This window comes from Osmerus mordax, chromosome 1 (genome assembly GCF_038355195.1).
Source record: "Osmerus mordax isolate fOsmMor3 chromosome 1, fOsmMor3.pri, whole genome shotgun sequence".
In the NCBI taxonomy this organism is placed as follows: Eukaryota; Metazoa; Chordata; class Actinopteri; order Osmeriformes; family Osmeridae; genus Osmerus; species Osmerus mordax.
In genome coordinates, this window is record NC_090050.1 from 23050012 (window position 1) to 23074668 (window position 24657).

Below are 24657 nucleotides of genomic sequence, written 5' to 3' on the forward strand. Positions count from 1 at the left end.
TGCAGAGTGTGTGTGTGCTACCTCTGCCGCCGGGCACTGATGAGTGTGTGGTGTGTGTGTGTGTGTGTGTCAGATCCTGACGGGCGAGGACTGGAATGCTGTGATGTACGACGGCATTATGGCGTACGGAGGGCCTTCCTCCTCAGGGATGATCGTCTGCATCTACTTCATCATCCTCTTCATCTGCGGCAACTGTATCCACCCTGCACAGGCCTGTCTCAGCGCACGTGTGTGAGCATGTGTGTGTGTGTGAGCGTGTGTGTGTGTGTGAGCGTGTGTGTGAGCGTGTGTGTGAGCGTGTGTGTGAGCGTGTGTGTGTGTGTGAGCGTGTGTGTGAGCATGTGTGTGTGTGTGAGCGTGTGTGTGAGCGTGTGTGTGTGTGTGAGTGTGTGTGTGAGCGTGTGTGCGTGTGTGTGAGCGTGTGTGTGAGCGTGTGAGTGTGTGTGTGAGCGTGTGTGTGTGTGTGAGCGTGTGTGTGAGCGTGTGTGTGTGTGTGTGAGCGTGTGTGTGTGTGTGAGCGTGTGAGCGTGTGTGCGTGTGTGTGTGAGCTGCATGTTCCTTTTTCACCCTGGTCCTCAGGTTCACTCTCCTGTATGCTGTAGCTGCCTCTTCCAACACACCTTTATTCACATTTAAGTGTCATGATCTATCTATGCACCTGTGTGGTTCTGAGCATAGTTTAGCCACCAGACCGACAAGACGCCACTTCCTGTCCTGTATAATCCTTGACCCCCCCCCCTCCCTCCCAGACATCCTGTTGAACGTCTTCTTGGCCATCGCAGTGGACAACCTGGCAGACGCTGAATCACTCAACGCCCCCAGCGACAAGAAGTAAGGGATGATGCTCTTCGAGGTGTACAATATCATCCAATAATGGACAAGGCGGACACCTCGAAGGGCATTATCCTGCTTATACCATGGTCACTTGCCGACGTTTTTTTTTTTTTTAAACATTAATTTATGTTTTCATGCATCTTGCTATAGAAATCTAATGTTTTTCAACATTAGCCAAGTCTGATATTTCTAGTCCGCTCAGCTCATAGAACCAACACCGGCTTTCCTTTGGCTGAGCTATTAGCCAGAAAGCTAGCATAGCTAACGTTATGCTAGCAAGATTCAAAGGCAATAAAATTGTGTACGGTTGAGAAACAGTAGCCTAAATATAATTTGAGAATATGTTTGACAAGAAGACTGATTAGCTAACCAGCCATGTCATTGTCCCCACATCAATATCAAGATTTTCACGAACAAAATTGAGCTAGTCGGCATGTTGTCTTGTTGGCCGCAGCCTGTCTGAAGTAGATTGACTAGCGAGGTTAATAGCGAATGGGAGGTGAGATGAGCGGTTACGTGATACTGACACAGTAAATTCCGAAAAGTAAAATTTTCCAAATAGGTTAAAATAAATATTTAAGTCACTCATTGTTGTAATTACATGTTAGCTTGTTAAAGTATTTCAACATTGTAAACGGAGGCTTTGACTGTGTCCTTGTTGTTATGGTTACTTATTTCAGACACTTTGTACAGGCTCATACTATGTAGCCAGCGCAATAATTTAGAACGGTGAACAGTGACAGTTTTGCTGGAACTACGTAGTAGGTGTCCATATATCACCTGATAACGGACACCCCTACAGCCAATAAGAATTGAGTATTCACCCAGACCATGATATAAAGGGGTCATAATCTGCTCCATAACCTGACTTAATCTGCCCTTCTAATCTAGAAGTTCTAATCTAATCCATAGCCTCGTCACGGCAAGTAATCTGATCATGTCGCCGGCACTGGAAGTTCAAGCATCAGAATGAGGTTATGGACTGTGTCAGTGGTACAGACATGTCTGTCCTACATGCTGAACGTGTGTGTGTGTTTGTGTGTTTTCTTTTCTTTCTAAAGGCCCATAAAGGAGGACGAGAAAGAAGAGGTCAGGTTCCAACCTGGTGTTGTTTTTATCCACACATGATTGATTGTGTGTGTATGTGTGTGTTTGAACAGTACATACAGTACGTGTGTGTATGTGTGGGTATAGATGAAAAAGCAGAGCTCCTGCTGTTTGTCAGTGTCTCTCATCTTGACAATCTCATATTTTCAACACAATTCAGGTCTCTTGTGTTAATCTGATGTGGTTTGTGTTCCTAGGAGGAGGAAGAGGAGAAGCAGGAAGAGGAAGCAGGTAGAGAACACGTGACGGGAACACTGCATGCAGCACGTCTGACTGCTTACCTTGGGGGTCGTTTGAGTGTTGATACTGTGTGTGTGTATTGATATCGTTTGTGTGTGTGTGTATTAATACCATGTGCGTGTGTGTGTATTGATACTGTGTGTGTGTGTGTGTGTATTGATACCGTGTGTGTGTGTATTGACACTGTGTGTGTGTATTGACACTGTGTGTGTGTGTATTGATACCGTGTGTGTGTGTGTGTATTGATACCGTGTGTGTGTATTGATACCGTGTGTGTGTGTATTGATACCGTGTGTGTGTGTGTGTGTATTGATACCGTGTATGTGTGTGTGTGCAGCAGAGGAGGAGGACCCTGAGGTCCCTGCAGGTCCGAGGCCCCCCATCTCTGAGCTCATCAAGAAGGAGAAGATCACCCCCATCCCTGAGGGCAGCGCCTTCTTCATCTTCAGCAACACCAACCCGTACGACACGCAATACACACACACTGTCTTCACATGTACTCTGTCTGTACAAGTACACCTACATATATACACACAGTATGAACACACACCTTGTCTTCACGTGTCCTCTGCAGGATCAGAGTGGGATGCCACAAGCTCATCAACCACCACATCTTCACCAACCTCATCCTGGTCTTCATCATGCTCAGCTCCGTCTCCCTGGCGGCAGAGGACCCCATACGCAACTTCTCCGCCAGGAACATCGTAAGTTCAGCCCCCCCCTCCCTGCAGCCCCTCCCCCCTCCCAGAAGCCCCTCCCCCCCTCCCTGCAGCCCCTCCCCCCTCCCAGAAGCCCCTCCCCCCCTCCCTGCAGCCCCTCCCCCCGTCCCAGAAGCCCCTCCCCCCCTCCCAGAAGCCTACCCCCCCTCCCACAAGCCTACCCTCCCTCACAGAAGCCCCTCCCCCCCTCCCTGCAGCCCCTCCCCCCTCCCAGAAGCCCCTCCCCCCCTCCCTGCAGCCCCTCCCCCCTCCCAGAAGCCCCTCCCCCCCTCCCTGCAGCCCCTCCCCCCGTCCCAGAAGCCCCTCCCCCCCTCCCAGAAGCCCCTCCCCCCCTCCCAGAAGCCCCTCCCCCCCTCCCTGCAGCCCCTCCCCCCGTCCCAGAAGCCCCTCCCCCCCTCCCAGAAGCCTACCCTCCCTCACAGAAGCCCCTCCCCCCCACGCAATCAGGCTCCGTCCAGGAGCTGGGCTAGGCCTGTTTTATTGGACTGTAGTTACCTTAGATTAATGTTAACAAGCTACTGATTTTCAAATATTACAAACTTGTAGGGTTTTGTGATTTTTCTGTTTTAAAGAAAACTTTGTTCAGCAGGGTTTTTAGAGAGTAACATGGTGAGAGAGATGTAATTTAACAGAATAATGTTCTAACAGTAATGCATTTCTATGGAATGATGTGGTCAAAGCAGTGTATTTTTGTAGAACAATGTCTAATAGTAAACGACTTTGATATAGAGCTGGAACGTAGTGGTAATGGTACAATGATAATTATTCCTCCTGATTTTCCTCCCATGCTCCATTGACAGACACTCAAACACGTTAAAGTTCAGCTAAGCTACTGGGACTGGCACTGTCAGGCCAAATAGTGTCCTAGGGCCAAATTGGGAATGTTGAACGAGTGAAAACTTTAAATCGTAGAGTAGAATAAACTGGTTTAAATAAGCCTAAATACAAAACTTCCTACGTAGTAACCAGTATAGCAACCATGACAGTTTCTTGCTAGCACTCGTAAATATCTCAGGAACCATGACAGTTTCTTGCTAGCACTCGTAAATATCTCAGGAATTTAAGGTCGGCATAGCGATGGACGCGTCCTTGCATCGGAACGGCATTGTGACATCAGGTAGGACAGTATTTGGCCCTAGGACACTATTTGGCCTGACAGCACCATCAGACCATTGTGATTAGTTGATCATTGTGAACAAGTCATCTCTTCTACCCACCTTTTGGTATCAAAGAACCAACATAAAAGTGATTGACGGGCGCTGAGTAAACAAAGACACAAAGCTAGTTTATTTATGGATACCTTCCACGCTCTCTCCCGCCCAAGTCTCTTCCCTTCTACAAATGACTGCACTGTGCTTTTGATGACTGTTAAACATGTACATTGCTCTTTGCAGATACTTGGTTACTTTGACTATGCCTTCACGGCTATCTTTACTGTTGAGATCCTGTTGAAGGTAAATGTCTGTGTCCGCCCCCCCCCGCTGTAACTAACCCCCCCCCACACTTACGCTGCACACCTCTGGTTGCCTTACAGGTCCTAGGCTATGCCGATTATGTCTTCACTAGTATGTTTACATTTGAGATCGTGTTGAAGGTAACCCCTCTAATGACAACGCCAGCCTTGCTGCATTCCCTCCCTGTGTGTCACCTGCCGCTCAGATCAACCTGGCTTGTTTGTTTGCGTTTACTTGATTTTTATTTTCTTCTTCATGGCACCTCTTTTAAGAAAAGAAAAAAGGGATGAAAAAAAACATTTGAATGACCATGAGCAACATCCCACAAACTAACACCAACATTCACACTCACACTAAGAGTTGTTTAATTTACACATTTAGGAGATTATGAACAGGGAGATGGACACAAACAAAGATTTCTTTCACGTTCATGTTTGGGAAGGCAACATCGAGATTAAAAAGGTTTAGAATTTGAACAACACAACCTTGTGTCTACTACTAAAGCAAAAATGATGCAACTCTTTTGGAATGAAACAGATATCAACGGGCTTTCAGAACATTTGGCTTTGACTGAAGTTTACCTGGGAAAAAAGGGGGGAAGTCATTTGGTGAAGGGTGCAGAGCACTTGTCTCAAAAGGCTGCTCCGGTCAAATCCAACCCCATTCCTCATTCTGACCAACTGACCGCTACTCAGTTAAGAAGCCATAAAAGAGGGGGCAAAACCAACCATGGTCGCATCGAGCATGGGTCAGTCTGCTCTCCCCCTGAACCGAGTGCATCGAAATGTGGCCGTCTCGTCAGACACGCCCACCCAGACACTCCTCAGATCCGGAGTTTGGGTCTTGGGTTTGAGGGCTGTGGGTTAACAGCACCGTCTCTCAGTCTGGAGCTCCCGTTCTGACGGGGGCCCTGCATTTCCATGCACTCGGAAGACGAATCCTTTACATTTATGATTTTGAACAAGACGTCTGTTTGGCTGGTTTGTTCTCTGCCTGCTGAGAGTTTAATGAGAGTTTTCTCTGAAGTTGGGAGCTGCACACCCCCCCCCAATCCCCCTCCCCTTTTATTCTAGAACTGTTAAAGAACATAACGGAATGTGCTTTAAGAGAACGGGCCCCACATGAATGTGAGAGTAAGGGCGTTCTGCTTTCCAATGGCTCTAAACAGCGCCCCCCTCAGGTAATGACGATATCGCCCCCTCCTCCTCTGCAGCGCCGCAACAAACTGCATGTTTTCTTGCGTCCGCCCTCCTCGTAGCCCATTGTGAAAGGAATGGCTTGCTGCTACATTCATGTGTCCGGGTGCCGTGGGGTGGCGAACGACTCGGCTAGCCTTCTGTTTTACTGCTCTCAGCTCGCCACCCTGAAACCGAGTGATGACGTGTGTGTGTGTGTGTGTGTGTGTGTGTGTGTGTGTGTGAGATGAAGTTAGGGGAGTATTTCCATCTGAATATTTCAACGACTTTACTGTAGATGTTTGAGTGTTTGTGCCCGTGTTTGAAGTTGACGTGAACCGTTGCAAGTATTTTGTGTGTTATGTGTCGTTGTGTGTGTGTGTGTCTGTGTATGTCTGTATGTGTGTGTGTCAGTGTATGTCTGTATGTGTGTGTGTGTGTGTCAGTGTATGCCCGTGGCCTGATTCTCCCTCTCTAACATGCTCTGTGCTTCCCTCAGATGACTACGTACGGAGCCTTCCTCCATAAAGGAGCCTTCTGCAGGAACTACTTCAACCTGCTGGATCTGCTGGTGGTGGGGGTCTCCCTGGTGTCCTTCGGGATCCAGTAAGCAGGCAGCTCCAGTCATTCACATCCACATTATTTTATTCTCCTCTCCTGTCATCTGTTTCTCTCCCCTCTCTCTTCATAACTAAGTTTTCGTTTCTCCACTCTCTGTCAATGTCTCTCTATCAACTCTCGCAAACGCTCGCCAGCACACACACACAAACTGCAGTGTCTCTACAGAGTCTGACCTTGTTGATGACCTTGTTGATGACCTTGTTGATGACCTTGTTGATGACCTTATTGATGACCTTGGTGGTGACCCTGGTGGTGACCCTGGTGGTGACCCTGGTGGTGACCTGTGGTGACCCTGGTGGTGACCCTGGTGGTGACCCTGGTGGTGACCTGTGGTGACCCTGGTGGTGACCCTGGTGGTGACCCTGGTGGTGACCTGTGGTGACCCTGGTGGTGACCCTGGTGGTGACCATGGTGGTGACCTGTGGTGACCCTGGTGGTGACCTGTGGTGTTGTCCCCCAGGTCCTCCGCCATCTCGGTGGTGAAGATCCTGAGGGTGTTGCGTGTGCTCCGTCCCCTGAGGGCCATCAACAGAGCCAAGGGGCTCAAGGTACCTCACTCCCTCACCTAGGCAACACTCCCTCACCTAGGCAACACTACCTCACCTAGGCAACACTCCCTCACCTAGGCAACACTACCTCACCTAGGCAAAACTCCCTCACCTAGGCAACACTACCTCACCTAGGCAACACTCCCTCACCTAGGCAACACTACCTCACCTAGGCAACAATCCCTCACCTAGGCAACACTGTCCTCCTGATATAACCCACTCCCTCACCTAGGCAAAACTACCTCACCTAGGCAACACTACCTCACCTAGGCAACACTCCCTCACCTAGGCAACACTACCTCACCTAGGCAACAATCCCTCACCTAGGCAACACTGTCCTCCTGATATAACCCACTCCCTCACCTAGGCAAAACTACCTCACCTAGGCAACACTACCTCACCTAGGCAACACTCCCTCACCTAGGCAACACTGTCCTCCTGATATAACCCACTCCCTCACCTAGGCAACACTACCTCACCTAGGCAACACTGTCATCCTGCTAGAACTTCCTACCTCACCCGATAATCACCATCCCTTTGCAATTTAAGCTCACACTCTCCAACAGTGTTCTCTCTCTCCAACCTAACCTCAGCACATTACCAACAGTCTGACCTTTCACCCCTCGCAGCACGTGGTCCAGTGTGTGTTTGTGGCCATCAGGACCATCGGCAACATCATGATCGTCACCACGCTGCTGCAGTTCATGTTCGCCTGCATCGGAGTGCAGCTGTTCAAGGTCAGCAGCTCCCAGCATGCATCAGCCCCTCAGCCCTGGCCTGCACAGGCCCCGGCCTGTACTCGCTGCCCGCTCCACCACCTCCAGCCCTCTCATTCAAATATGGTTGTTTCTCCCCACAGGGGAAGTTCTATCGCTGCACAGACGAAGCCAAATCTAGCCCAGAAGAGTGCAAGTCAGTCTTCTTTATTCATGTAACCGATATAGGACATTCTGCCGTGTGTTGTGTGGTGTGCTTTCGTATAGGAGTGTTCAGAGTGTTTTACTTCCGCCTTCAGCTGTGATTTGAGGGTTTGGTTTAGGTGCAGTTCTATGAGATGAGCATATGTGAAACCCTCTGTGACATTGCTTGTAAAAAGGCTGTACAAATAATATTAGATTTGATTGGGTTTGCATTGACTACAAGTTGTGATTTGACCTCTGACCCTGCAGGGGCACCTACATCCTGTATAAGGAAGGGGATGTGAACCAGCCGGCCCTCCACAGGAGACTGTGGCACAACAGCGAGTTCAACTTCGACAACGTCCTCATGGCCATGATGGCTCTGTTCACTGTCTCCACCTTCGAGGGCTGGCCTTCGTAAGACACACACACACAGCTCTGGTCCCCACAAAGAGAGTTAAACCAGACCACACACACACATCTGTGTCACCTGTAGCCTTTTTTAAACTCCCTCCCTCTCTCTCTCTCCCCCTCTCTTTCTCCCCTCCTCTCTCTCTCTCTCTCTCTCTCTCTCTCTCTCTCTCTCTCTCTCTCTCTCCCTCTCTCTCTCTCTCTCTCTCTCTCTCTCTCTCTCTCTCTCTCTCTCTCTCTCTCTCTCTCTCTCTCTCTCTCTCCCCCTCTCTCTCTGTGTTGCAGGTTGCTGTACAAGGCCATCGACTCCAACAGGGAGAACCTGGGTCCCATCTACAACTACCGGGTGGAGATCTCCATCTTCTTCATCATCTACATCATCATCATCGCCTTCTTCATGATGAACATCTTCGTGGGCTTCGTGATTGTCACCTTCCAGGAGCAGGGAGAAAAGGAGTACAAGAACTGTGAGCTGGACAAGAACCAGGTCAGCACTTCTGTCTGTACAGTACGGGAGTGTGTGTTTGTGTTGGTGTGTGTGTTGCCCGGTTGGTGTGTGTGTGTGACGGTGTGTGTCCTGTCCCCCCCACAGCGTCAGTGTGTGGAGTACGCCCTGAAGGCCCGCCCTCTCAGAAGGTACATCCCTAAGAACCCGTACCAGTACAAGTTCTGGTACGTGGTCAACTCCACAGGCTTCGAGTACATCATGTTCGTCCTCATCATGCTCAACACCCTCTGCCTGGCTGTGCAGGTAGGAACCCCTCTCTGGAACTCCTACAGGAAGTCACATTTAATACCGTGTTTCTAGTGTAAACCCCTTTTTTCCTACCCTACCTTTACATGAACCCCTCTCTGTAACACAGGAAGTAACGTTAGTCCCCCTGTTTCTAGTGTAAAACCCTTATATATATGTTATTTATTTATTCCTCTGGTCTTTTCCTTGCTTTGTGCAGCACTACGGCCAGTCGGCTCTCTTCAACTACGTGATGGACATCCTCAACATGGTGTTCACCACCGTGTTCACCGTAGAGATGGTTCTCAAGCTCATCGCCTTCAAACCCCGGGTACACCACCTACACCACCTTCATCACCTACACCACCTTCATCACCTACACCACCTTCATCACCTACACCACCTTCATCACCTACACCACCTTCATCACATACACCACCTTCATCACCTACACCACCTTCATCACATACACCACCTTCATCACCTACACCACCTTCATCACCTACACCACCTTCATCAGCACCACTTACACTGACTGTACATAGTGCCTTTCAAGAGATGCATCAGAGACGCACACACACACACCTGCACACACACACACACCTGCACACACACACACACACCTGCACACACACACACACCTGCACACACACACACACACCTGCACACACACACACACCTGCACACACACACACACCTGCACACACACTGTGTTAGATGTACAGCACTTGACATCCACTCACTGTCCATTCCAAGAACCAATCACCTTGACTCAGACTGACTGTGTGACGTATCTACAAAGTTCAGTGCTCATGTCTCACCTAACCCCCCCCCTTCCCCCCCCCCCCCGCCCGCCCCGCCCGCCCCCCGTACAGCTGTGTGTCCAGAAAAAGGACAGGATGCTTGTAAGAAACCGAGTGGTGTGCTGTGCAGTGCTCAGACCCCTGTGTGACTCTTCCCTGTGCATGACCAGGAAAACCAATGAAACACATCCTGTTTGAACTTTACATTACATTTAATCATTTAGCAGACGCTCTTATCCAGAGCGACTTACAGTAAGTACAGGGACATTCCCCCGAGGCAAGTAGGGTGAAGTGCCTTGCCCAAGGACACAACGTCATTTGGCACGGCCGGGAATCGAACTGGCAACCTTCAGATTACTAGCCCGACTCAACACTAGTGTCTCCACCCAGCAACAACGATTACAGCACGCCCCACGGCCATAAGCCTCCCAGGAAGGAATCTTATTATTATGTGTTACGTAATGCTATTTTTGGCTGGCCCCTTTGCTTTTATTGAGTGTAGTTGCATGACAAGGTAGCGTGTTTAAAGTGCTGTCAGCAGGGTGTCCTAACGTGCTCCTCGTCCCGCCCACGTGGCCCTCTCAGGGGTACTTTGGGGACGCCTGGAATGTGTTCGACGCCATGGTTGTGATGGGCAGCATAGTAGACATTGTTCTCAGTGAGATTGATGTAAGTAAGCCGGCCAGTCACCCCCTCCTCCCTCCTCTCCAGACCTCTCTTCCCTGTCTCCAGACAATCATCCCACCCTTCCCAAACTCTGTTCTTGGGCTGTTCGGAGTCACCTGACTAGTTTCCACGGCTGCAGGGTCTGCTTTAGGCTCCTCCTCTGACCACAGAATGACTCTCTTAATCCCTCTGTTTTGATTACTCAGGTCTTAATCTCTACTTTTCTCTTTCTCTCTCTTCTCCTTCCTTGGCCCTCCCCGATCATCCTCCACACACTTCTCCTCTCCTGCACTGTCTCTCTCTCTCTTTGTCTTCTTCTGTGTTCCTGTCTCTTCTTCTTCTCTGTCTTTCTCATCCCCCCCCTTCCTTCCGTGTGGTGACTTGCGTTAACAGCACTATTTCACTGACGCGTGGAACACTTTTGACGCCTTAATAGTTGTCGGTAGCGTGGTTGACATTGCTATCACTGAAGTGAACGTAAGTACCCCCCTTCTCTCTCGTCGCCTGGGACTGAAGCCTTACAACAAAGCACTAACCCTCCAGCCTTCTGTACCTCGGAGAACTCTCCCCGTCTGAGTCCAGCCCGCTGGGTTTAACCTGGTTTAAGCACCATTTTGAGTGTCAGTTGTCACTCTAGAGCACTTCAGAAACAGCTACATCAGGATTAACCACCAGTACTTTTACAGTAAAACACCTCAAAATATATTTTACCTCGCAGACATAGATTCTAGCTGTACTAAAATAGATATTTGACCTACTTTTCTCATCAAACATGTACTTATTGACGCTGAAGTAAAACTTCCCAAGTAGGTTGTGAAATGTATATATATATATATATATATATATATATATATTGTCCACGTAACACAACACACACAACACAGAACCCACACCCACAACACACACATCACAGAACCCACACCCACAACACACACATCACAGAACACACACCCACAACACACACATCACAAACATTTAGTCATTTAGTCATTAGTCACAAACACAATAAGAGCTTAAAAATCAGTCATCAAAATGCAGTTATAAATCCCTCCCCCTAGAGCCCAAGTTAATCTAGGAATTCATTAAAGAAACCACACGATGAAAGAGTTTCTTGTTACCTGGGGAACCCTGTAACTCCTACCAGAAGGGAACTCATCAAACCAGACAAGAGGGTGTGAGGCGTCCCCCACAATTGGTATATTGTGTTCGTAGATTCAAGGTCACCCCTCATATCAGCCCAATAACTGGTCATCGGTTTTGTTCTAAGGCTTCAGTCCAACTGTCAGTGTAAGTGTGCTGTCCTGTTGGTAAAGTGATCTGTTTGCTCTCTGAATTAACCAAACCCCCTTTTCTTCTACTGTACCATGGTCCTCCCACCTCTAACCATTAACGATGTACGACAATAACCTGACACTTCCTGTCTCTGTACTGCCTACCACTGTGGGCTACATCCCTCACTAGCGCTTTGTTACGTGTTACCATGGTAATCTATAGTCTGGGTGTTGAGTGCCATGAATCCGATTGGTTGTCTAACACTTTTAACTCTTGTTCATTCTGTTTCCATAGAAACTTGTCGAGGCAAGTATGGCAACAATCCAACTCTCTTGTTGCGTGTAAATCTGTTTGGTGACAACTTTATCTTTGGGAACCCCTTCTCAGTGCTAATGGATTAGGAACTCAATTAGTCATCTAATGTTTTATCGATATGGGCTATGAAAGAACGTTTGTTCCAAGAATATGTCTGATGTAAAGCGAACAGAAGTGTGTTAAAATCTCTGAACTTAACCTAGCTTAGATGTCTTTGATTTGGAAGCGTGTTTACATTTAGTCATTTAGCAGACGCTCTTATCCAGAGCGACTTACAGTAAGTACAGGGACATTCCCCCCGAGGCAAGTAGAGTGAAGTGCCTTGCCCAAGGACACAACGACATATTGCACGGCTGGGAATCGAACTGGCAACCTTCGGATTACTAGCCCGATTCCCTAACCACTCAGCCACCTGACGCCATGTTAAATGTCAGGACATGGTAAAACAGTGGATGACTACTTCTTAAAGCGACCACAACTGTAGTTCTTTCTGCATTGCTGGTTGGGTACTGAGTTTACAAGCTAAAACCATACACTAATCAAACTACTAATGTTTCGTACGCAACATAACGAACCATGCAGTTTGCATGCAAAATACAAACATAAAAAATTATGTTTTCACACTCATTTTAGTCAATTAAGTGTCATTTTCAGGTTGACATGATATTATGTACAGTATACCGCACCAGGCGGAGCACAAACATACAAACCCAAACGAACAGAGCGTTTACTCCAGTGACTAGACGTGCTGCAGAAGGTGTTTATTGTAGATGCAGTGTGCTGTACCCTCTCTCTGCTGTGTCATCATAGCCAGGCCTCCTGCCTGCCTGTGCTCTACTTCCTGATCTCTCTGCTGTGTCATCATAGCCCAGGCCTCCTGCCTGCCTGTGCTCTACTTTCTGATCTCTCTGCTGTGTCATCATAGCCCAGGCCTCCTGCCTGCCTGTGCTCTACTTTCTGATCTCTCTGCTGTGTCATCATAGCCCAGGCCTCCTGCCTGCCTGTGCTCTACTTCCTGATCTCTCTGCTGTGTCCATCATAGCCCAGGCCTCCTGCCTGCCTGTGCTCTCCTTCCTGAGCTGCAGTGCCGTTTCTCTGGAGCCTCCATGCCTCCCTGTCTCTCCACCGTGTTTGCACTCAGTGTGGTCGTGCATGAGGGTCTTCTCCTGAAGGCTGGCGTGGACGTTTCGTCATGTGTTCAATGTTAAACAGTCGTTACGGATGCTAGATGTTCACGCATGCGTTTTCCAAGTCGTGTGTGTGTGTGTCTCGGTGTTAAGAGAGTGTGTGTGTGTGGCTGTTGATGTATACATTGTGTGTGTACGTCGTTTGATTTACGGTAATGTTTATCTGATCAGCCCGGTGTTGCTGATCTTACCGGGGCATAGTGTTTGTGGTGGTTTGATGTTGATTTGACAGGTCCTCTCACAGAGACGTCCTTGCAAAGCGTGGGTCGTCCTCGTTTCCTTAGTTCTCCTCTCGTCGCATGCTGCTGTCTCCACCATCATGTATCTAGATCACCTAGATCAGACACACCCAGCCCTGAGACCCCTCAGCTGTTGTCGCCTGATCTAGTACAGATCTCCACAGCACATTCTCGTTGATTGTGATCATCAGAGCTTGTCAGAGCCCAGCGAGCTGTTGACCCTCCCAAATGCATGCTGGGAAAAGGTCAGGTGTCCTCCATCCCCCCCTAACATCGTTACCATGTGTCCTCTCCCCCCCCCCCCCTCCATCCCCTCATAGATGGCGTATGGCCACGTCACCCCTCCGGTCAGTTCCGCCCAGGAAACCCTGTTTTGTGCAGTGTGACCCTCCTCTCTCGCCCTGCGTCCTCCCCACCACTCCCTCTCTCCCTCCACCTCCAGACAGAACGGCCCTGGAGCTTCAGCTGCTGCACCCCCTGCTTACGCTGCACGCTGCCAGTCACAACAGTACAGGATAGATACTGGACACCACAGTACAGGATAGATACTGGACACTACAGTACAGGATAGACACTGGACACTACAGTACAGGATAGATACTGGACACCACAGTACAGGATAGATACTGGACACTACGGTACAGGATAGACACTGGACACTACGGTACAGGATAGACACTGGACACTACAGTACAGGATAGATACTGGACACTACGGTACAGGATAGACACTGACACTACAGTACAGGATAGATACTGGACACTACAGTACAGGATAGACACTGGACAACTATAGTACAGGATAGACACTGGACACTACGGTACAGGATAGATACTGGACACCACAGTACAGGATAGATACTGGAAACTACAGTACAGGATAGATACTGGACACCACAGTACAGGATAGATACTGGACACTACAGTAACAGGATAGACACTGGACACTACAGTACAGGATAAATACTGGACACTACCGAACAGGATATATACTGGACACTACAGTACAGGATAGACACTGGACACTACAGTACAGGATAGACACTGGACACTACAGTACAGGATAGATACTGGACACTACAGTACAGGATAGATACTGGACACCAGCCAGAGGTCCTTAGGCCCTCCTGCCCTGCATGTTAGTTTCCCTGCTCCAACACACCTGAATTAAATGAAGGAGTCGTTATCAGGCTTCTACTGAGCTTGAGAATTACCCATTCATTTGAATCAGGTGTGTTGGAAGAGGGAAACGTCTAAAACATGCAGGGCAGAGGGTCCCGAGGACCAGGATTGGAGAAGGCATTACAAAGCTTCACTTACTTGTACGATAGTTACCTGCCTTTTCACATAGTTAGATAGCTGAGAAGACACATGTTAGAAGGACAAAAAGTGAAGCGTAAAGTATCGCATCGAGATAGCGCCGCAGAAACGCGACACGCCCGAAATAAACGGGGTCACGAACAAGTGAAGCGCACAGGAAGTCTGGGTGGATGTGTAACCTCTGTGCACCACCAGCGCAGGCTGTGCGGGGGGTGGGGCGTGGGTGGGAGGTTCCCTGCTCATGTGTGTGTCTCTGTTGAGTGACTCTCTCTGTGTTCTGCTCTGTGTCCCTGTAGTGAGCTCTTAAAGCTCACAGAGGAGCTCAGGTGTAGAGCAGGTGTGTAGGCCTCGCCAGGACAGGTGCATGACCCACTGCTCTCTCCTCCACCTCCTCCTCTTCTTCTCTCTTTTCTTCCTTCTCCTTGTTTTCTTCTCTTGTTTTCATTCTGGATTTTGCTTTGGACTACCTCTGTCTCTTTCTACAGTTTTTTTTTGGTATCTCGATTATTTTATTGTCGTTTATTGGAAGTTTTCGTTTTGTATTCCTCCTGTTTTTGTTTCGCCTGTTCTCTTCTTCTGTCTCTCTTCTCCTTGCACTGGACTGTGAGAGCGCCCTCCAGTGGTGTCTCCTTCGCAGGGCACTAATGGCATGCATGGGATGCTGCGATGCTGAACAATTCACCAACGGCTCCTCCTCATTGCAACTGTCTTGTTGCGCGCTGGCGTGCGTGTGTGTGTGCGCAGTGCTTGTCTGCAACGGGACGATGCCAAACGCATGCTCCATCAAACGCTGTGGCCAGGGATGTCAAAAGAAGCTTATTCTCCACCATATTTATGTTTTGCGATGCACTTTAATTCAGGAGTTGAACGAAGCCGTGTCTGTCTGGAGTGTGCTGTGTTTCCTGCTCTTGGTCAGCGCCACGCGGAGCCCAGGACGCTAACGCGATATGCTCAGCACTGGGGTTTATTCACACCTGGCGCTAACCCGCTCCGCTCAGCGCTGGGGGTTATTCACACCTGGCGCTAACCCGCTCCGCTCAGCGCTGGGGGTTATTCACACCTGGGTGAAATAGAAGTGGAAAGAAACCATTTCGAATTTGCTGGAGCTCGATTAAGCGTGTCCGGTGCAGTCCAGAGGACCTAGATCCACTTCTAGCTGTAACTTTCAGCTCACATTCAAATTAACGGTCAGAATTTGGAACACTTCCAAACCCAGGTCTGAATCTTGTTCCCTGATGTTATATAAATCATCCTCACAGTACAGGTCCCCACAACTGGACCATTACTCTTACCAGCTGTAACAAATGGTTTCTCTCCTCTTCTGCTACCTTCATATATTTCCCCCCGTTCTGCAGTATTTTTATTTATTTTTCCTCGAAAAACAGTTTGTTCTGCTCGAGTGTGTTTGTGGTGGTGTTAGGGTTTGTCGGAAGGGGAGGCTGTCATAGAACCACAAATAATGCATGGGAAGTGCAGGAGTAGAAAATCAAGGACCAGAAGTTTTCACACTGATACGCTGTGTTTCGCTGAGGAAGCACAGCCGAGCTAGGTGTTCAACAGAGGAAGCACAGCCGAGCCAGGTGTTCAACAGAGGAAGCACAGCCGAGCCAGGTGTTCACAGAGGAAGCACAGCCGAGCCAGGTGTTCAACAGAGGAAGCACAGCCGAGCCAGGTGTTCAACAGAGGAAGCACAGCCGAGCCAGGTGTTCAACAGAGGAGCACAGCGAGCGAGGTGTTCAACAGAGGAAGCACAGCCGAGCCAGGTGTTCAACAGAGGAAGCACAGCCGAGCTACGTGTTCAACAGAGGCCCTCTAGCTTCATGTTTGTGTTTGTTGAGGTTTATCACAGCTTACATGCTGAAGTGTGTCATTCACTTCCTGAGGTTTTAAAGGTGATTTCAAAGGTTACCGAGGACGACAGAGAGTGGAGGTCATTCACGCATCGCTTAGCTCACGCGCTGACTACTAATACTGTAATAATACTTCAATAAAATCACAGATCCATTAGTTCACACTCTGCTTGCATCAGGCCTTAATTTGCCATATTCGTCGTAATTACATCATCCTTATATTAGAATCCCAATCACTATCATACCGTTGAAACATGCCATTTAAACCGTTAAGACCATTAAGCGTCAGTATCTCCATTACACAGGGGGAGTGATAAAGTTGTGTTGTTAGTCTGTAAATGTTCTTTAATTGTCTCAGTGATTCGTCTTCTGTTTGTCAAGTCGTAAACTGCAACGTAAGTACACACGTAGGAGTCTTGTAAAGCCTAAGAACATGTGAAGAAGCGTTAAGATTCCATGTCTGTCTACGACCGTACTGTAGGTTGTGGTGACGGTGTACGTCAAGTCTGTTCTGTCCCGACACCGCCCTTTCTTTTCAACCCCGTCCCGTCTTAGTCTTGAATAAGTTTCCTTTGAGGTGTTGCAGTCTGGGGAGTCTAGTGGGTGTGCAGTGCAGTGACGACGGCCTAGCAAGCCGCTCAGAGACATGTTGTGTGTTTGGTGTGATGGAAGGGAGACCTGCTGGTGGAGGTCACCTTCGTAACGAGTCATTAACGCAGGTGTTTGATTTTAAAGCCCACAGAGGCTCCTCAGGTGGATGAGCAGGGGGTAAGATGATACGCCCCCCCCCCCTCTCTCTCTCTCTCTCTCTCTCTCTCTCTCTCTCTCTCTCTCTCTCTCTCTCTCTTTCCCCTGCCCCCCTCTCTCTCTCCCCTCCTCCCTCCCCCCCCCCTCTCTCTCTCTTTCCCCCCCTCTCTCTCTCTCACTCCCCTCCCCCCCCTCTCTCTTTCCCCCTCTCTCTCTCACTCCCCTGCCCCCCCCCTCTCTCTTTCCCCCCCTCCTTTCTGAGGGCCCCCCAGCCCCCCCTCTCTCTCTGCCCTCCCCCCCCCCCCCCCTCTCTCTCTCTCTCTCTCTCTCTCTCTCTCTCTCTCTCTCTCTCTCTCTCTCTCCCCTGCCCCCCTCTCTCTCTCCCCTCCCTCCCTCCCCCCCCCCTCTCTCTCTCTTTCCCCCCCTCTCTCTCTCTCTCTCTCTCACTCCCCTGCCCCCCCTCTCTCTCTTTCCCCCCCTCCTTTCTGGAGGGCCCCCCAGCCCCCCTCTCTCTCTGCCCCCCCTCCCCCCCCCCCCCACTCTCTCTCTCTCTCTCTCCTTTCTGAGGGCCCCCGGCCCCCCTCTCTCTCTCCCCTCCCCCCCTCTATCTCTCTCTCTCCCCCCCCTCCTTTCTGAGGGCCCCCCAGCCCCCCTCTCTCTCCCCCCCCCCCCTCCTTTCTGAGGGCCCCCCAGCCCCCCTCTCTCTCTCCCCCCCCCCCTTTCGCTCCCAGCCCTTGGTTTGGATTTGCATTTGTGGTTTGTTTTTCTATCTTTTAGTCCACGACACCTCCTGTCGTCTAAGACATGCCTCTTCTGTAGCATTGTCTCTCAATCTTTTTTTTGACGTTTTCCATTTTCAGAACTTGTACTTGTTTGTGTTTTTTGCTTTCTTTCGTTTTTTCCTTGCATTTTTGTTGAGATGGGTTTGTTTGGGTTCGTTTCTCTCTCTCTCTCTCTCTCTGTTTGTTTGCTTATCCTCGTCAAGATTTCGCTCTTCATCTTAACTGTTTGAGGTTATTTTGAAGGTGAGGTGTGTACCTCAAACGTGGCTGTGTGTGTGTGTGTGTGTGTGTGTCCGGCGGGAGCGCTTGATTTCGCTCCTCACGTTTGTAGTGTCCACACGACCGCATGGTCTCTTATCGTCCCCCCCCCCCTCCCTCACGACAGGTGTGTGGTTCAGTGACCCATGGGATGACCCCCCCCCAAGGGTCGGGGTGGGGTCACTCCGCTGTGACCTTTGACCCACCGGCCGACCCCCTGAGGGTTGGTCCCACTGTGACTCCGCATGCAGTGACTCTGGACTGAGGGTGCCATGCTTGTTCAGATGATGTCCCTGTCAAAGTATGGCCAGGTTTACCTCAGCATGTTCCCCCTCCTCCCTCCCTCCAGCCTCCCCCCCTCCCTCCCCCCTTAGTCCCATAGGTCAGAACGGTCAGGAACACTTGGCTGCTGCTTTGGAGTCCGTCCTCTTAGATACATTTCAGCTTCACAGCATGGGGGGGGGGTCACTTATTGCCCCACCCCCCCCACCCCCACTTCAACGTCACCACAAACTCGACTCATATTTTGCTGGAACATTTTTCTGACTTCTGTCGGAGGTTCTGCCATCTTTGTGAGTTTAAACATATTCTAATCTGAAAAAACACCCAATCTGGCAATACTCTGACCCGTCTTCTGTTACCGTGTCAACGGTCCAGCAAAGAGAGGTTTTAGGTGACGCCGGGATGCAGAAACTGAGGCGATATGTATCTTACAGTTGGTCTGTCTGCCTCAGACTAACCTGAGCCAGCCGAAAGCACAGCCAGGCGTCCTGTTAAACCGTCAGTACACACACTCTCACACACTCACATCCAGTCCCCTGACGCCATCTCCCCCCCCACGACAGAACACAGAGGACAGCGCTCGCATCTCCATCACCTTCTTCCGTCTCTTCCGAGTCATGCGATTGGTCAAGCTGCTGAGCAGAGGGAGGGTATCCGCACCCTCCTGTGGACCTTCATCAAGTCCTTCCAGGTGAGCTCCGCCCCTCATTGGATAGTCGCCTCTTCTCAGGACAAGTGCAGGATTCTTATTGGTCTTCGTACCTGTCTGTCTCTCTCCTCACCCAGGCTCTGCCATACGTAGCCTTGTTAATAGCCATGCTGTTCTTCATCTACGCTGTGATCGGCATGCAGGTGAGTCTGCCCAACAACAGGAAGTGATGTATCACCAGCAGCAGCACAGTTACAAATCATCACCACTTCTGGTTTAATCAAACATCTACGTATCCTTCTCAATACTCGTCAGTTGCCTGGTCGTTGTCGACCATGTATCGGCAAAGTTTTGAGTTCGTTTCCTGTTTCAGGTGTTTGGGAAGGTTGCCATGGTGGACGGCAGCCAAATCAACAGGAACAACAACTTCCAGACCTTTCCTCAGGCTGTGCTGCTGCTATTCAGGTGGGTGGAGGGTGATGATGGGTGGAGGGTGATGATGGGTGGAGGGTGATGGGTGGAGGGTGATGGGTGGAGAGTGGAGGGTGATGATGGGTGGAGGGTGATGGGTGATGATGGGTGGAGGGTGATGGGTGAGAGTGGAGGGTGATGATGGGTGGAGGGTGATGGGTGGAGGGTGATGGGTGGAGGGTGATGGGTGGAGAGTGATGGGTGGAGGGTGATGGGTGGAGGGTGATGGGTGGAGGGTGATGGGTGGAGAGTGGAGGGTGATGATGGGTGGAGGGTGATGGTTGGAGGGTGATGGGTGGAGGGTGATGGGTGGAGAGTGGAGGGTGATGATGGGTGGAGGGTGATGGGTGGAGGGTGATGGGTGGAGAGTGGAGGGTGATGGGTGGAGAGTGGAGGGTGATGATGGGTGGAGGGTGATGGGTGGAGAGTGGAGGGTGATGATGGGTGGAGGGTGATGGGTGGAGAGTGGAGGGTGATGATGGGTGGAGGGTGATGATGGGTGGAGGGTGATGGGTGGAGGGTGATGGGTGAAGGGTGATGGGTGGAGAGTGGAGGGTGATGATGGTGGAGGGTGATGGTTGGAGGGTGATGGGTGGAGGGTGATGGGTGGAGAGTGGAGGGTGATGATGGGTGGAGGGTGATGGGTGGAGGGTGATGGGTGGAGAGTGGAGGGTGATGGGTGGAGAGTGGAGGGTGATGATGGGTGGAGGGTGATGGGTGGAGGGTGATGGGTGGAGGGTGATGGGTGAAGGGTGATGGGTGGAGGGTGATGGGTGGAGGGTGATGGGTGATGGGTGGAGGGTGATGGGTGGAGAGTGGAGGGTGATGGGTGGAGGGTGATGGGTGAAGGGTGATGGGTGGAGGGTGATGGGTGGAGAGTGGAGGGTGATGATGGTTGGAGGGTGATGGGTGGAGGGTGATGGGTGGAGAGTGGAGGGTGATGGGTGGAGAGTGGAGGGTGATGATGGGTGGAGGGTGATGGGTGGAGAGTGGAGGGTGATGATGGGTGGAGGGTGATGATGGGTGGAGGGTGATGGGTGGAGGGTGATGGGTGGAGGGTGATGGGTGAAGGGTGATGGGTGGAGAGTGGAGGGTGATGATGGGTGGAGGGTGATGGGTGGAGGGTGATGGGTGGAGAGTGGAGGGTGATGATGGGTGGAGGGTGATGGGTGGAGGGTGATGGGTGGAGAGTGGAGGGTGATGGGTGGAGAGTGGAGGGTGATGATGGGTGGAGGGTGATTGGTGGAGGGTGATGGGTGGAGGGTGATGGGTGGAGAGTGGAGGGTGATGGTTGGAGGGTGATGTTGAAAACAGTTCCACCCTCATTTGTAAACCAACCTACCCTGTTGGCTGGTAACACGGGCGGCGGGCTGCGTTGGGTGTCTCCGTCGGTGACAGGTGTGCGACGGGCGAGGCGTGGCAGGACATCATGCTGGCGTGCGTGGGGGGGAAGCTGTGCGACCCCGAGTCAGACTACCACCCAGGAGAGGAGATGACCTGCGGGAGCGGCTTCGCCATCATCTACTTCATCAGCTTCTACATGCTCTGCGCCTTCCTGGTACCCACACACACACACACGCACGCACACATGCATACATCATCTACTTCATCAGCTTCTACATGCTCTGCGCCTTCCTGGTACCCACACACACACACACACACGCACACACACACACACATGCAATACACACACACACACATGCTGTCTCTAAAGCTTTTGTTTTGCCACTTGTAGATTATCAACTTGTTTGTGGCTGTCATCATGGACAACTTTGACTATCTGACTCGTGATTGGTCCATCCTTGGCCCACATCATTTGGATGAGTTTAAGAGGATCTGGTCAGAGTATGACCCGGAGGCTAAGTAAGTGTGCCTGTCTGAAGAGCTGGGGTTCAGACAACACAACCCAGTGTGTCAGCCTCTGTGTTTGTCTCCATGTCAGTCCTGTGTTTGTCTCCATGTCAGTCCTGTGTTTGTCTCCATGTCAGTCCTGTGTTTGTCTCCATGTCAGTCCTGTGTTTGTCTCCATGTCAGTCCTGTGTTTGTCTCCATGTCAGTCCTGTGTTTGTCTACATGTCAGTCCTGTGTTTGTCTCCATGTCAGTCCTGTGTTTGTCTCCATGTCAGTCCTGTGTTTGTCTCCATGTCAGTCCTGTGTTTGTCTCCATGTCAGTCCTGTGTTTGTCTCCATGTCAGTCCTGTGTTTGTCTCCATGTCAGTCCTGTGTTTGTCTCCATGTCAGCCTCTGTGTTTGTCTCCATGTCAGTCCTGTGTTTGTCTCCATGTCAGTCCTGTGTTTGTCTACATGTCAGTCCTGTGTTTGTCTCCATGTCAGTCCTGTGTTTGTCTCCATGTCAGTCCTGTGTTTGTCTCCATGTCAGTCCTGTGTTGTCTCCATGTCAGTCCTGTGTTTGTCTCCATGTCAGTCCTGTGTTTGTCTCCATGTCAGTCCTGTGTTTGTCTCCATGTCAGTCCTGTGTTTGTCTCCATGGCAGTCCTGTGTTTGTCTCCATGTCAGTACTGTGTGAGGCGAGACTCTCCTCCTGTTAGCAAGTGTTTGTTGATTAAACTAAAAGCTCTTCCTGTGGCCCTGCTGGCTACCCCTCTCTCTCTCTCTCTCTCTCTCTCTCTCTCTCTCTCTCTCTCTCTACCCACCCCTCCCTCCCCCTGACTACCCCCCCTCTCACCCCCCCCCTCATCCCCCCTCCCCCTCCCCCTCCCCCTCCCCCTCCCTCTCTCCCTCCCTCTCTCTCTCCCTCCCCCTCCTCCCTCCCTCCCTCCCTCTCCCCCTCTACATCTCACCCTCCCTCTCGTCCTTCCTCCTCCCCCCATCATCCCCTCCCTCCCTCCCTTCCTCCCTCACAGGGGCAGGATTAAACATCTGGATGTTGTCACTCTGCTCCGTCGTATTCAGCCTCCTCTGGGATTTGGCAAACTGTGTCCTCATAGAGTGGCCTGCAAGGTAGTCTCTTTAGCCCTATATATCTCTCTCTCCCTGTCTATCTCTCTGTCTCTCTCTGTCTCTCTCCCTGTCTCTCTCTCTGTCTCTCTCCCTGTCTCTCTCTCTGTCTCTCTCTCTCTCCCTGGCTCTCTCTCTTTTTTTTCTATTCTATCTCTGTCTCTCTCCCTATCTCTATATCTATCTCCCTGGCCTCTCTCTCTCTCTCTCTCTAAACATATATATCTTTTTTTCTTCTTTCTTTTCTCTCTCTGTCTCTCTGTCTCTCTCTCTCTCTCTGCTCATCATCACTATGTAATTGTCCTCCTTCTATCTCTTCACCTCTGTCTCTCTGAGAGCCCAGTGTGTTTACGTGCTCTCCCCTCCCTCCCTCCCTCCCTCCTCCTCCCTCCCTCCCTCCCTCCCCTCCCTCCCTCCCTCCCTCCCTCCCTCCCTCCCTCCTCCCTCCCTCCCTCCCTCCCTCCTCCTCCCTCCCTCCCTCCCTCCCTCCCTCCCTCCCTCCCCTCCCTCCCTCCCTCCCTCCCTCCCTCCCTCCCTCCCTCCCTCCCTCCTCCCTGTGCTTCAGAGGCTGGTGGCCATGAACATGCCCCTGAACAGTGACGGCACCGTCATGTTTAATGCCACCCTGTTTGCCCTGGTGCGCACGGCTCTGAAGATCAAAACTGATGGTATGGGACACACACACACACACAAAACCACACACACATCTACTTCTCCCCCCTTTCCTGTCTCTCTCATAATATCACATTTCATTAACAAAGCAGACATATGTATATAAATATATTTAAAAAAAACAGACCAAAGTGGCAAGTATGACGTGTGTGTGTGTGCTGCAGGGAACCTGGAGCAGGCCAATGAGGAGCTGAGAGCCGTCATCAAGAAGATCTGGAAGCGAACGAGCATGAAGCTGCTGGATCAAGTGGTGCCCCCTGCTGGTGGTCAGTGGAACTGCTGCTGTCATCCACACACATCCCTCTTTCTGCCTCCATTCTCTCTCACTCCCTGAGGCTTTCCTTAGCGACGTGCTGTGTGTGTGTGTGTGTGTGCGCTTGTCTGTGTGTGTGTGTGAGGTGTGTAAGTGCTGACCTGACTGTGTGTTAGGCTTGCATGGCCTCGTAGACCACTGTGCCATAGCATGCTACTGTATGTCTCTCTTACTAAACAATCTCTCTCTTCCTCCTATCTATCTCTATCTCGCCCTCCCTCACCCCTCTCGCTCTGTTTCTCTCTCTCACACACTTTCTCCGCTTGAGCTTTTTCACAGCTTCTGTTCCTATTAATGTATATCTGTGTTAATCAACAACAAAAAAATACTCTCAAGTACTTCAGAATATTCTGAAGCAGTTCTGTTTTAGGCTGGTGGCATGGAACTAGTGTTGCCTCTTCTCTCCGATCTCTGTCCCCGTTGAGCTTGTTTAAAGTGACCCAGACCCCTGCTTCAGAATCATTTCTCACACGCACACACACTCTGACACACGTATACTGACACACACACACGCACACACACTCTGACACACACACACGCACACTCTGACACACACATACTGACACACACACACACGCACACTCTGACACACACACTCTGACATGCACACACACACTGACACGCACACTCTGACACACACACTCTGACACACACACTCTGACACACACACTTGACACACACGCACACTCTGACACACACACTTTGAAACACACGCACACTCTGACACGCACACTCTGACACGCACACTCTGACATGCACACACACACACGCACACTCTGACATGCACACACACACGCACACTCTGACACGCACACGCACACTCGCTTACTCACAGATCATCAGCTCCCACATATTTCCTCCTCCCTCTAAAAGGGATGACTCTGCTCTCTCTAACACACTCACCCCCCTCCAAGCAGCCAGAAGCAACGCCAACACTAATGTACCCACCTGTATGCAAACTGGAGTTCTGCTTGCTTGCATGTGCTGACTAGTCCAAACTAAACCTGAAAGTTCCTCCGTTGTTCTCGAGGCCTAACCAATCGATCAGCGCCTCTGGTGTTCATCACATCAGCATGAAAGACGACGTTCTGCCGACAACCTGGCGACGGTCCTAACAAATCACCTTAGCAACA

At 50.6% G+C, this 24657-nt stretch overlaps 2 protein-coding genes across 2 annotated transcripts in view; both read left to right on the forward strand.

Moving 5' to 3' along the window:
* LOC136941954 (voltage-dependent L-type calcium channel subunit alpha-1D-like) overlaps window positions 1-24657 on the forward strand; it is a 76755-nt gene that overhangs the window by 37762 nt on the left and 14336 nt on the right. The window contains 17 exon segments of the mRNA XM_067234686.1: window positions 74-194; window positions 750-814; window positions 2142-2172; window positions 2519-2642; window positions 2756-2885; window positions 4295-4354; window positions 4435-4494; window positions 6029-6135; window positions 6611-6698; window positions 7328-7435; window positions 7558-7610; window positions 7868-8014; window positions 8294-8495; window positions 8601-8759; window positions 8962-9072; window positions 10604-10687; window positions 17128-17160. Of these exon segments, the coding sequence (XP_067090787.1) occupies window positions 74-194; window positions 750-814; window positions 2142-2172; window positions 2519-2642; window positions 2756-2885; window positions 4295-4354; window positions 4435-4494; window positions 6029-6135; window positions 6611-6698; window positions 7328-7435; window positions 7558-7610; window positions 7868-8014; window positions 8294-8495; window positions 8601-8759; window positions 8962-9072; window positions 10604-10687; window positions 17128-17160 (1683 nt within the window).
* Window positions 18864-21448, forward strand: LOC136945706 (voltage-dependent L-type calcium channel subunit alpha-1C-like). The gene is given in 7 exon segments (XM_067239694.1): window positions 18864-18884; window positions 19025-19106; window positions 19109-19152; window positions 19248-19313; window positions 19484-19575; window positions 20980-21139; window positions 21317-21448. Coding segments are annotated over 7 exon segments (597 nt in total).